This window comes from Oncorhynchus clarkii, chromosome 1, assembly GCF_045791955.1.
Source record: "Oncorhynchus clarkii lewisi isolate Uvic-CL-2024 chromosome 1, UVic_Ocla_1.0, whole genome shotgun sequence".
NCBI classification, from domain to species: domain Eukaryota; kingdom Metazoa; phylum Chordata; class Actinopteri; order Salmoniformes; family Salmonidae; genus Oncorhynchus; species Oncorhynchus clarkii.
Window position 1 is genome coordinate 86467755 of NC_092147.1, and position 12756 is coordinate 86480510.

At 48.4% G+C, this 12756-nt stretch overlaps 2 protein-coding genes across 3 annotated transcripts in view; both read right to left on the minus strand.

Moving 5' to 3' along the window:
* Positions 1–8945, minus strand: part of LOC139413593 (probable methyltransferase TARBP1) — a 34447-nt gene extending 25502 nt beyond the window's left edge. The window contains exons 1-9 of the mRNA XM_071161162.1: positions 7869–8945; positions 7614–7717; positions 7429–7498; positions 7186–7334; positions 5901–5953; positions 5657–5754; positions 5202–5337; positions 4432–4528; positions 4179–4268 (exon numbers count right to left, since the gene is read on the minus strand). Of these exons, the coding sequence (XP_071017263.1) occupies positions 4179–4268; positions 4432–4528; positions 5202–5337; positions 5657–5754; positions 5901–5953; positions 7186–7334; positions 7429–7498; positions 7614–7717; positions 7869–8880 (1809 nt within the window). The 5' untranslated portion in view covers positions 8881–8945. The remainder of the gene's footprint in view (positions 1–4178; positions 4269–4431; positions 4529–5201; positions 5338–5656; positions 5755–5900; positions 5954–7185; positions 7335–7428; positions 7499–7613; positions 7718–7868) is intronic.
* A 3738-nt stretch (positions 8946–12683) lies between these two features.
* LOC139418144 (FERM domain-containing protein 6-like) overlaps positions 12684–12756 on the minus strand; it is a 27445-nt gene continuing 27372 nt past the window's right edge. For both annotated transcript variants that reach the window (XM_071167380.1, XM_071167370.1), the window contains exon 16: positions 12684–12756. This exon is cut by the window's right edge and continues 341 nt beyond it. The gene's annotated coding sequence lies outside the window, so the exon portion shown is untranslated.

Genomic DNA, 12756 nt, shown 5'->3' on the forward strand with positions numbered 1-12756 from the left:
GAGGACAGAGCTCTTCCTCATTCCACCCCCACACAGTACCTGATTCCAGAGGACAGAGCTCTTACTCATTCCACCCCCACACAGTACCTGATTCCAGAGGACAGAGCTCTTCCTCATTCCACCCCCACACAGTACCTGATTCCAGAGATCAGAGCTCTTCCATCATTCCACCCCCACCCAGTACCTTATTCCAGAGGACAGAGCTCTTCCTCATTCCACCCCCACACACTACCTGATTCCAGAGAACAGAGCTCTTCCTCATTCCACCCCCACACAGTACCTGATTCCAGAGTTCTTCCCTCATTCCACCCCCACACAGCACCTGATTCCAGAGAACAGAGCTCTTCCTCATTCCACCCCCACACAGTACCTGATTCCAGAGAACAGAGCTCTTCCTCATTCCACCCCCACACAGTAACTGATTCCAGAGAACAGAGCTCTTCCTCATTCCACCCCCACACAGTACCTGATTCCAGAGCTCTTCCTCATTCCACCCCCACACAGTACCTGATTCCAGAGAACAGAGCTCTTCTCTCATTCCACCCCCACACAGTACCTGATTCCAGAGAACAGAGCTCTTCCCTCATTCCACCCCCACACAGTACCTGATTCCAGAGAACAGAGCTCTTCCTCATTCCACCCCCACACAGGACCTGATTCCAGAGTACAGAGCTCTTCCTCATTCCACCCCCACACAGTACCTGATTCCAGAGCTCTTCCTCATTCCACCCCCACACAGTACCTGATTCCAGAGGACAGAGCTTTTCCTCATTCCACCCCCACACAGTACCTGATTCCAGAGATCTTCCCTCATTCCACCCCCACACAGTACCTGATTCCAGAGAACAGAGCTCTTCCTCATTCCACCCCAACACAGTATCTGATTCCAGAGAACAGAGATCCTCCCTCATTCCACCCCCACACAGTACCTGATTCCAGAGATCTTCCTCATTCCACCCCCACACAGTACCTGATTCCAGAGAACAGAGATCCTCCCTCATTCCACCCCCACACAGTACCTGATTCCAGAGAACAGAGCTCTTCCTCATTCCACCCCCACACAGTACCTGATTCCAGAGGACAGAGCTCTTCCTCATTCCACCCCCACACAGTACCTGATTCCAGAGGACAGAGCTCTTCCTCATTCCACCCCCACACAGTACCTGATTCCAGAGATCAGAGCTCTTCCCTCATTCCACCCCCACACAGTACCTGATTCCAGAGGACAGAGCTCTTCCTCATTCCACCCCCACACAGTACCTGATTCCAGAGAACAGAGCTCTTCCTCATTCCACCCCCACACAGTACCTGATTCCAGATAACAGAGCTCTTCCTCATTCCACCCCCACACAGTACCTGATTCCAGAGAACAGAGCTCTTCCTCATTCCACCCCCACACAGTACCTGATTCCAGAGAACAGAGCTCTTCCTCATTCCACCCCCACACAGTACCTGATTCCAGAGAACAGAGCTCTTCCTCATTCCACCCCCACACAGTACCTGATTCCAGAGGACAGAGCTCTTCCTCATTCCACCCCCACACAGTACCTGATTCCAGAGAACAGAGCTCTTCCTCATTCCACCCCCACACAGTACCTGATTCCAGAGAACAGAGCTCTTCCTCATTCCACCCCCACACAGTACCTGATTCCAGAGGACAGAGCTCTTCCTCATTCCACCCCCACACAATACCTGATTCCAGAGAACAGAGCTCTTCCTCATTCCACCCCCACACAGTACCTGATTCCAGAGCTCTTCCTCATTCCACCCCCACACAGTACCTGATTCCAGAGGACAGAGCTCTTCCTCATTCCACCCCCACACAGTACATGATTCCAGAGGACAGAGCTCTTCCTGATTCCACCCCCACACAGTACCTGATTCCAGAGGACAGAGCTCTTCCTCATTCCACCCCCACACAGTACCTGATTCCAGAGGACAGAGCTCTTCCTTATTCCAACCCCACATAGTACCTGATTCCAGAGGACAGAGCTCTTCCTCATTCCACCCACACACAGTTCCTGATTCCAGAGGACAGAGCTCTTCCTCATTCCACCCCCACACAATACCTGATTCCAGAGGACAGAGCTCTTCCTCATTCCACCCCCACACAGTTCCTGATTCCAGAGGACAGAGCTCTTTCCTCATTCCACCCCCACACAATACCTGATTCCAGAGAACAGAGCTCTTCCTCATTCCACCCCCACACAATACCTGATTCCAGAGAACAGAGCTCTTCCTCATTCCACCCCCACACAGTACCTGATTCCAGAGGACAGAGCTCTTCCTCATTCCACCCCCACACAGTACCTGATTCCAGAGGACAGAGCTCTTCCTCATTCCACCCCCACACAGTACCTGATTCCAGAGGACAGAGCTCTTCCTCATTCCACCCCCACACAATACCCGATTCCAGAGATCAGAGCTCTTCCTCATTCCACCCCCACACAGTACCTGATTCCAGAGAACAGAGCTCTTCCTCATTCCACCCCCACACAGTACCTGATTCCAGAGAACAGAGCTCTTCCTCATTCCACCCCCACACAGTACCTGATTCCAGAGGACAGAGCTCTTCCTCATTCCACCCCCACACAGTACCTGATTCCAGAGGACAGAGCTCTTCCTCATTCCACCCCCACACAGTACCTGATTCCAGAGAACAGAGCTCTTCCTCATTCCACCCCCACACAGTACCTGATTCCAGAGGACAGAGCTCTTCCTCATTCCACCCCCACACAGTACCTGATTCCAGAGAACATAGCTTTTCCTCATTCCACCCCCACACAGTACCTGATTCCAGAGAACAGAGCTCTTCCTCATTCCACCCCCACACAGTACCTGATTCCAGAGGACAGAGCTCTTCCTCATTCCACCCCCACACAGTACCTGATTCCAGAGGACAGAGCTCCTCCCTCATTCCACCCCCACACAGTACATGATTCCAGAGGACAGAGCTCTTCCTGATTCCACCCCCACACAGTACCTGATTCCAGAGGACAGAGCTCTTCCTCATTCCACCCCCACACAGTACCTGATTCCAGAGGACAGAGCTCTTCCTTATTCCAACCCCACATAGTACCTGATTCCAGAGGACAGAGCTCTTCCTCATTCCACCCACACACAGTTCCTGATTCCAGAGGACAGAGCTCTTCCTCATTCCACCCCCACCCACTACCTGATTCCAGAGGACAGAGCTCTTCCTCATTCCACCCCCACACAGTTCCTGATTCCAGAGGACAGAGCTCTTTCCTCATTCCACCCCCACACAATACCTGATTCCAGAGAACAGAGCTCTTCCTCATTCCACCCCCACACAATACCTGATTCCAGAGAACAGAGCTCTTCCTCATTCCACCCCCACACAGTACCTGATTCCAGAGGACAGAGCTCTTCCTCATTCCACCCCCACACAGTACCTGATTCCAGAGGACAGAGCTCTTCCTCATTCCACCCCCACACAGTACCTGATTCCAGAGGACAGAGCTCTTCCTCATTCCACCCCCACACAATACCCGATTCCAGAGATCAGAGCTCTTCCTCATTCCACCCCCACACAGTACCTGATTCCAGAGAACAGAGCTCTTCCTCATTCCACCCCCACACAGTACCTGATTCCAGAGAACAGAGCTCTTCCTCATTCCACCCCCACACAGTACCTGATTCCAGAGGACAGAGCTCTTCCTCATTCCACCCCCACACAGTACCTGATTCCAGAGGACAGAGCTCTTCCTCATTCCACCCCCACACAGTACCTGATTCCAGAGAACAGAGCTCTTCCTCATTCCACCCCCACACAGTACCTGATTCCAGAGGACAGAGCTCTTCCTCATTCCACCCCCACACAGTACCTGATTCCAGAGAACATAGCTTTTCCTCATTCCACCCCCACACAGTACCTGATTCCAGAGAACAGAGCTCTTCCTCATTCCACCCCCACACAGTACCTGATTCCAGAGGACAGAGCTCTTCCTCATTCCACCCCCACACAGTACCTGATTCCAGAGGACAGAGCTCCTCCCTCATTCCACCCCCACACAGTATCTGATTCCAGAGCTCTTCCTCATTCCACCCCCACACAGTATCTGATTCCAGAGGACAGAGCTCTTCCTCATTCCACCCCCACACAGTACCTGATTCCAGAGGATAGAGCTCTTCCTCATTCCACCCCCACACAGTACCTGATTCCAGAGCGGTGTTCCTCTACGTAGAGACTCGTCTGCTCTGAAATGCACCAGCAAACTAAACACATCATCCAATGTCACTAAGGTCTGCAAAAGATGGAACAAAGACAATCTAAATGGCAGTTGCTAAACAGATGTTGTCATTTGTACGCTGACAGCTATAAGCTCTTCTTCAACACTCTATTTGGGTGCAAAATGTCATCACTTTGTACCAAAGCCGCACAGCCTCAAACACATCATAGTATCTTACCACATCTGTCAGGGAGAGGGCACTGTTCAGCAGGAAACACTGGGCAGCTCCTCTCAGTAGCACCTGGTGGGTGATCATAGTGCAGCGGAGCACCTCCCTGAGATACAACACAGAAATCATTAGGGACAGTTTCCCAGACACAGATTGCCCCTAGCCATCGACTTGAACAGTCTGTTCAACGGAGATTCATAGAATCCACACTTCCACACCAAGAAATGCTACTATGAACAATAAATAATGAACCTTATGTCAAGTTAGAGTCTTAGAGACAATGTCTGCATCTGAAATGGTACCCTATTCCCTATGCAGGCAGCCAGGGACCAGGAGAGGGCAGGGAGGAAGATGGGACAGGGCCCAGGAGAGGGCAGGGAGGAAGATGGGACAGGGCCCAGGAGAGGGCAAGGAGGAAGGTGGGACAGGGCCCAGGAGAGGGCAAGGAGGAAGGTGGGACAGGGACCAGGAGAGGGCAGGGAGGAAGATGGGACAGGGACCAGGAGAGGGCAGGGAGGAAGATGGGACAGGGCCCAGGAGAGGACAGGGAGGAAGATGGGACAGGGTCTGAGAGAGGGCAGGAAGGAAGATGGGACAGGCTACCTGAGAGAGGGCAGGGAGGAAGGTGGGACAGGCTACCTGAGAGAGGGCAGGGAGGAAGATGGGACAGGGTCTGAGAGAGGGCAGGAAGGAAGATGGGACAGGCTACCTGAGAGAGGTCAGGGAGGAAGATGGGACAGGGCCTGAGAGAGGGCAGGGAGGAAGGTGGGACAGGCTACCTGAGAGCTTGCAGGCCGTCGGGGCCCAGGAGAGGGCAGGGAGGAAGGTGGGACAGGGCCCGAGAGAGGAAGAGGATGGGGACAGCACACCAGTGTTGAGAACCTAGCCGCTGGACAAGCTGCAGCAACACAGGACCTGAGGAGACAGAGGATCAACATTAGACCCTCTCTGATGAACAGTCATTACTGTTACAACAAGATGGAGCAACACAGGACCTGAGGAGACAGAGGATCAACATTAGACCCTCTCTGATGAACAGTCATTACTGTTACAACAAGCTGCAGGACAAACATCTGGCTCAAGTTCAGTTGGGAGAAAACCTTTTTGAAATGTACATGAATTTGTCCAATAATAAGAACCCAGATTTCCCTCTGCAAAAAGTTGTGCTACGGTGTATCCTACTGAACATGGCCCAGGTGATTCAGTGCCCTGTGATGAAGCTCTGTTACAGTACCTCTGTTCTCCTGTGGCAGGCTGCTGAAGAACGTGACCATGAAGACCTGCAGCTTGACTCCCAGCTCAGGACACTCTCCTACACTCTGTCCTGCAGTCCTGGAGATGAAGAGACATAACCTTCCTCAACAGTCACTCTAAATAGGCCTAACTCACTACTTCATCACTAGCAGAAACGGCATCATCTGTGAGTCTATAAATCAATATTGTGTTTTGCTGTTGTGCTGCTATGATCACTGGCTCACCTGTGAAAGAGGGAGCTTTCAGACATCACATCCATGAAAGGACCCAGAATGAACTGAGGAAGAAAGGATAAGAAGAGGTCAATCTCTCATACACTAACCACCTACTGTCCCTCATCATCTCACCCACCAAGACAACAAACTAAACGACCGCGAATACACCACTACTGAAAAGGAAGTTGCTGACTATTGTACATTCCCAATATGTCCTTCATACCATCACAGTCACCTAATCATCCCCAGCTTACAATCAGCTCATTCCTCCCCCCTCCTCTCCCCTGTAACTATTCCCCAGGTCACTGCTGTAGATGAGAATGTGTTCTCATTCAACTTCCCTGGTAAAATAAGGGTTAAATTAATAAAATAAACAAACTAATAACATAGAAAAGGGAAAAATAGAATTAGGTCAGTCTGGGTTGATGTTCTAACACTGACTGACAACTGTACCAGGTACCTGTGAGAAGGCCGGGGCGAAGGCCCACCTGGAGTCTGGGTTGATGTTCTAACACTGACTGACAACTGTACCAGGTACCTGTGAGAAGGCTGGGGCGAAGGCAGGGCGTCAGACCACCTGGAGTCTGGGTTGATGTTCTAACACTGACTGATAACTGTACCAGGTACCTGTGAGAAGGCCAGGGCGAAGGCAGGGCGTCAGACCACCTGGAGTCTGGGTTGATGTTCTAACACTGACTGACAACTGTACCAGGTACCTGTGAGAAGGCCAGGGCGAAGGCCGGGGCGAAGGCAGGGCGTCAGACCACCTGGAGTCTGGGTTGATGTTCTAACACTGACTGACAACTGTACCAGGTACCTGTGAGAAGGCCGGGGCGAAGGCCGGGGCGAAGGCAGGGCGTCAGACCACCTGGAGTCTGGGTTGATGTTCTATAACACTGACTGACAACTGTACCAGGTACCTGTGAGAAGGCAGGGGCGAAGGCAGGGCGTCGGAGCACCTGGAGTCTGGGTTGATGTTCTATAACACTGACTGATAACTGTACCAGGTACCTGTGAGAAGGCCAGGGCGAAGGCAGGGCGTCAGACCACCTGGAGTCTGGGTTGATGTTCTAACACTGACTGACAACTGTACCAGGTACCTGTGAGAAGGCCGGGGCGAAGGCCGGGGCGAAGGCAGGGCGTCAGACCACCTGGAGTCTGGGTTGATGTTCTATAACACTGACTGACAACTGTACCAGGTACCTGTGAGAAGGCCGGGGCGAAGGCAGGGCGTCAGACCACCTGGAGTCTGGGTTGATGTTCTATAACACTGACTGACAACTGTACCAGGTACCTGTGAGAAGGCCAGGGCGAAGGCAGGGCGTCGGAGCACCTGGAGTTCCAGTAGGTGATCCACTCCCTCTCTCATGACGGACTTGTTCTCACTGTGGAACATACGCTGGTACACACCCAGCAGCCATGACGGGTGGAACAGACTGACGCCTGAGAGAAGACAGATGGACGATTGGTAGGCAGTATTTAGTGGGATATAAAAGGTTTGGGTTGTCACCTTATGGTTGAGAGACACACACATCACCTTGACTATCATTGGCTGCTGTTTGGATCAACGTATGGATTCTGTTGAGCACAGGGCGGACCACGTGAATCTACACAACACAGAGGAACGGTAATAGTTCTTTACGACGTCATAATGGTGTTATAAATGTATAATGCATTAGGAAGAGGGGTTTGATAGCAAGTGTTATCCATATTATATCTCACCTGGTTCTCCTCCAGTGTCTCCATAACCAAGGCATAGTCCTCCCAGAACTCTCTGAGCAGCTTGCATCTGTCTGGGGCCCATCTGAATATGATCTCCTCATTATCTGCAAAGGACTCACATAGTTACAATTAGGTTAAACTATACAGTTTTAGAGACTTGAGTATTATTCTGTATAGTAAAGAACATATTTTAACATGGGTAATATTAATCAAGCTTGTCTGTCTGAATGTCAGTCGCATGTATCAGCATCTTACCTTCACTTGACACTGAACTGCTTGGAAACTCAACCGCCTCATCCTCTGACAGAGCGACACACCTTTTCAGCAGGTACAACGCCCGCTTCCGGGACACGTTGTCTTTGTGCGTCAGTCCATCTTGTAGAATCCTCCAGAACTGCAGAGAACGACGAGGGTCAGGTCGAGTATAGCTCAGACTTTGAGGAAGGGTGTGTTGCTGTACTTTAGCCGGAGAGAAGAGATAGTCCGAGAGAGTTGTTAAACACAGCAAGGCGCGTTCTGTCACCACAGGTGAGTCCGTGTTTGAGCTGTCACTCTTGTGCCAGCTACACAAATCCTCTAAAATGAACCGGAGTTTACTCGCTATCCCATCCTCGCTGTAGCAGTTGAGGAGAGTGAAAATAAGCCGAACGGTGATTTTGGAGACCAGAGCATCCGGTAACGTCTTGATACAGGACAGGGCAGATGAGAGGATCGACGTGGTCAATTCTTCGTTGGATGAGAGAGCGGGTAGGATGACTGACATGGCTTCGATAGCCACGTCGATACCCAGCCGCCCCTCACCCTGGCCAGGAAGCTCTTCCTCTGTCTCCCCGTCTGGCAGCTGGAAGGATGGCAGGACAGCGCGGGCGACTCGCCCCGAAACGGCCGTGTCACACAGTGTGTTGATGCAGACAGAAAGAAGCCTGCACACAGCGATGGTGATTTCAGCCCTTCCATCTGGCACACGTTTACCTTTGCACGCCCCGTCTCCGTTAGAGACTTTCAAGAGAAGTGGTAAACATTGTGTCCAAATGATCGATTCAACTTTTCGTAGAAAGATGTCTCTTTTTGCAATTGAAAAGGCAACTTTGTCTCCATCGTCAGATGTGTCAGACTGGGGTAGTTTACCAATTCCATCAATAAACGTTGTCAGTGCCTCTACTCTTTCTGTGTCCGGCCACGAGTCAGTTGGCCAGCACAACGTGTTAAAAAAAGTATCCGGATCATGGCAACTTGATAAAAGGGCATTGATTAAAATAGAAGACATTTCAAAAGCCGACTTCAATGTGTTCACAGAGATTCATACATGACCTCATGTTTCTTGTCGGTATGTAAACTTCCTGATACGTCACTCACCGTTGCCAAACGCAACTCTCGCGAGAGAAATAAACTTACAGCAACCCAAAGCTTCAAACTAGCCCTACTGCACCATATTTGCAAATATGTATATAAATACATGTGGCTCACTTAACCTGAGGAATTGTTGTACTCTATACAACTCTCTCTATTACCTGCAAGTGGAAAAAGTAGTTTATTTTATTTCAAACATCCCTAATCTGAGACAGACCCTCACCACTGACATGTAACTTTTATTTACCTAGGCAAGTCAGTTAAGAACAAATTCTTATTTACAATGATGGCCTACCCAGGTCAAACCCAGACGACACTGGGCCAATTGTGCGCCACCCAATCACAGCCAGATGTGATACAGCCTGGATTCAAACAAGGAACTGTAGTGACACCTCTTGCACTGAGATGCAGTGACTTCGACCACTGCACCACTCAGAAGCCCAAAATAATTCCTGTCAGATACAAAATCCCCCCCCCCCCCCCCCCCCCCCCCCCCTCCTCTTTCTCTCGCTCTCTTAATGGCAGGTGCACTTGGTGCAACATGCAGGACAGTCAGACTGATTGTGTTGGGTGGTTGTGGCAGGACAGTCAGACTGATTGTGTTGGGTGGTTGAGGCAGGACATCAGACTGATTATGTTGGGTGGTTGAGGCAGGACATCAGACTGATTGTTGGGTGGTTGAGGCAGGACATCAGACTGATTGTGTTGGGTGGTTGAGGCAGGACATCAGACTGATTGTGTTGGGTGGTTGAGGCAGGACAGTCAGACTGATTGTGTTGGGTGGTTGAGGCAGGACATCAGACTGATTGTGCTGGGTGGTTGAGGCAGGACATCAGACTGATTGTGTTGGGTGGTTGAGGCAGGACATCAGACTGATTGTGTTGGGTGGTTGAGGCAGGACATCAGACTGTGTTGGGTGGTTGAGGCAGGACATCAGACTGATTGTGTTGGGTGGTTGAGGCAGGACATCAGACTGATTGTGTTGGGTGGTTGAGGCAGGACATCAGACTGATTGTGTTGGGTGGTTGAGGCAGGACATCAGACTGATTGTGTTGGGTGGTTGAGGCAGGACATCAGACTGATTGTGTTGGGTGGTTGAGGCAGGACATCAGACTGATTGTGTTGGGTGGTTGAGGCAGGACAGACTGATTGTGTTGGGTGGTTGAGGCAGGACATCAGACTGATTGTGTTGGGTGGTTGAGGCAGGACAGACTGATTGTGTTGGGTGGTTGAGGCAGGACATCAGACTGATTGTGTTGGGTGGTTGAGGCAGGAATCAGACTGATTGTGTTGAGTGGTTGAGGCCGGACATCAGACTGATTGTGCTGGGTGGTTGAGGCAGGACATCAGACTGATTGTGTTGGGTGGTTGAGGCAGGACATCAGACTGATTATGTTGGGTGGTTGAGGCAGGACATCAGGCTGATTATGTTGGGTGGTTGAGGCAGGACAGTCAGACTGATTGTGTTGGGTGGTTGAGGCAGGACATCAGACTGATTGTGTTGGGTGGTTGAGGCAGGACATCAGACTGATTGTGTTGGGTGGTTGAGGCAGGACATCAGACTGATTGTGTTGGGTGGTTGAGAGGAAGGGCAATTTCAGGAGTAGCAGTACATGCATGGGTCACATATGAAGCTCATGTGATCTGTTGAGATTCAGTGGATCAGGAGATACTTTTCAGCATCAATGCATATAACAATATACACCAATAGATTGCACCAATAGACACCACTATAGCTCACCTGTTGTATTTGTTTCTACTATCAATCACTACAATAGTTATGCCTTTCATTGGAAGGAGACTGTTTTTGAGTAAATCAACAAAAACATTCAAAAACTGGCAAATAAACTGGAAAAATGTCAATATTTCCTTGGATTAGTATGAAGATCATTCCATAGACCAGTGGCGTTCAAACTTTTTCAGCGGGAACATCACCCCATGCCAAATATAATTTCAAACTCATGACCTTAAAATCGGTACATTCGATTTTTACATCAAATAACCTTAAATTCATAACATTTCTCTTATCAAAATGAAAAGAAACCAATAAATACATTTTTCTAAATGTCTTTCTCAAAAACGTATATTGTCTCATACAATAATCCATACTCTTTAATGTTTGTTTGGCGACACCAGTGCAGTTTCCCCTCAACCCCACTAGGGGTCGCCACCGACTTTGAATACCACTGCCCTTGACTGTATTGTATCAAAAAAGAGATCAGTATTTAGGTTTATTGTATCTAATCCAAAGTGCATCAATTACACACTATAGTAACAAAGAGGTAATGGACCAATATAAAAGAGAACGGATGTGTGTATTGTTGTGAATTGTTAGATACTACTGCACTGTTGGAACTAGGAACACAAGCATTTCACTACACCCGCAATAACATCTGCTATACATGTGTACATGACCAATAAAATGTGATTTGACCCCAATATGTGCTTTGAGCAACGTACAGAGAGATTCTTTGTCATTGCTTTATTTATATAATCATTCCAGTGTATGCATGAAGACAGAAATAGCTCATAATGTGCTGCTCTACTTAGAGAGAAAGTCAAAACATTAGTATAGAAAGAAAACATTTAGAAATAGAATTAATAGAAATGTAATATTGACAAGCAGTGCAAGCATGTTGAACTGTTTTTTACAATTTCATTTTTTGAGTTTTGTATTTTAAAAAAGGACAAACATTGTGGCAGCTATGGCAGACTTGTAAATATCATCAAACATTATCGTGACAAAATACAATCTTGTATATGTGATGTTCATTTCAGAGCATTCTTTTTTTATATCGTTGTCTAATATCTTCTCACTTTTGTTTTCAATGTTCTTAATTGGAAAATGGAAAAAAAAAAATATATTTTTTAAAAACTGACATACAAGGGAAACAAAAGCAAAACATAAGATTAAAAATGCTGTTGGTTATTTTTAATAATGTAATGATGATACATTTAAATTTACACAGGATGTCAACGTGCAGTAAAGTCCTTTGCTCTTCACAATAGACCATAAAGTACTTCTAGAGATACTCCTGGTTCAAACCACGATTCACACAAACACCAATTAAGAAACTGAAGAAATGCAATGTTCACCCCTATAATTTACAGTTATTGATATGGTTACAGTGTGTTAGTACCTCAAAGTAAAAAAATATAGTAAAATAGTTGAAAATATAAGACAATTATGTACAAAGTATCTACAAAAGGTAAAACAAAAATAGTGTCAAACATGTTCAATAAATATGTAGAGTATGGTCTGTATTGGGATGATTATTGAAGGTGATGACCTCCTTCCATTTCACAATGAATGCTAGCAATACCAATCAATCCTCTTAAAAAGGTGCATAAAGTCCTCCAACATCTCTGTGCAGCCTCTCCCCTGTATCTGAGTCATACAGTAGAGCACAGGCATGAAGAGGGCCCTCCATGGTCCTTGATGTGACCAGGCCAGTACAGTTCGGCCCGGTAGTGTAAAAACATTACGTTCTACAGTATGAACTCTAGCTGCATGCAGCCACTCCCCTGTATCCTACAGTTTCATTGGAGGGGGATGTGGGTAGAGAATAGGCTTGAAGAAGGACATTGGTCCTCTGTGTTGTTCTACAGTTAGAACTCTAGCTGCATGCAGCCACTCCCCTGTATCCTACAGTTTCATTGGAGGGGGATGTGGGTAGAGAATAGGCTTGAAGAAGGACATTGGTCCTCTGTGTTGTTCTACAGTTAGAACTCTAGCTGCATGCAGCCACTCCCCTGTATCCTACAGTTTCATTGGAGGGGGATGTGGGTAGAG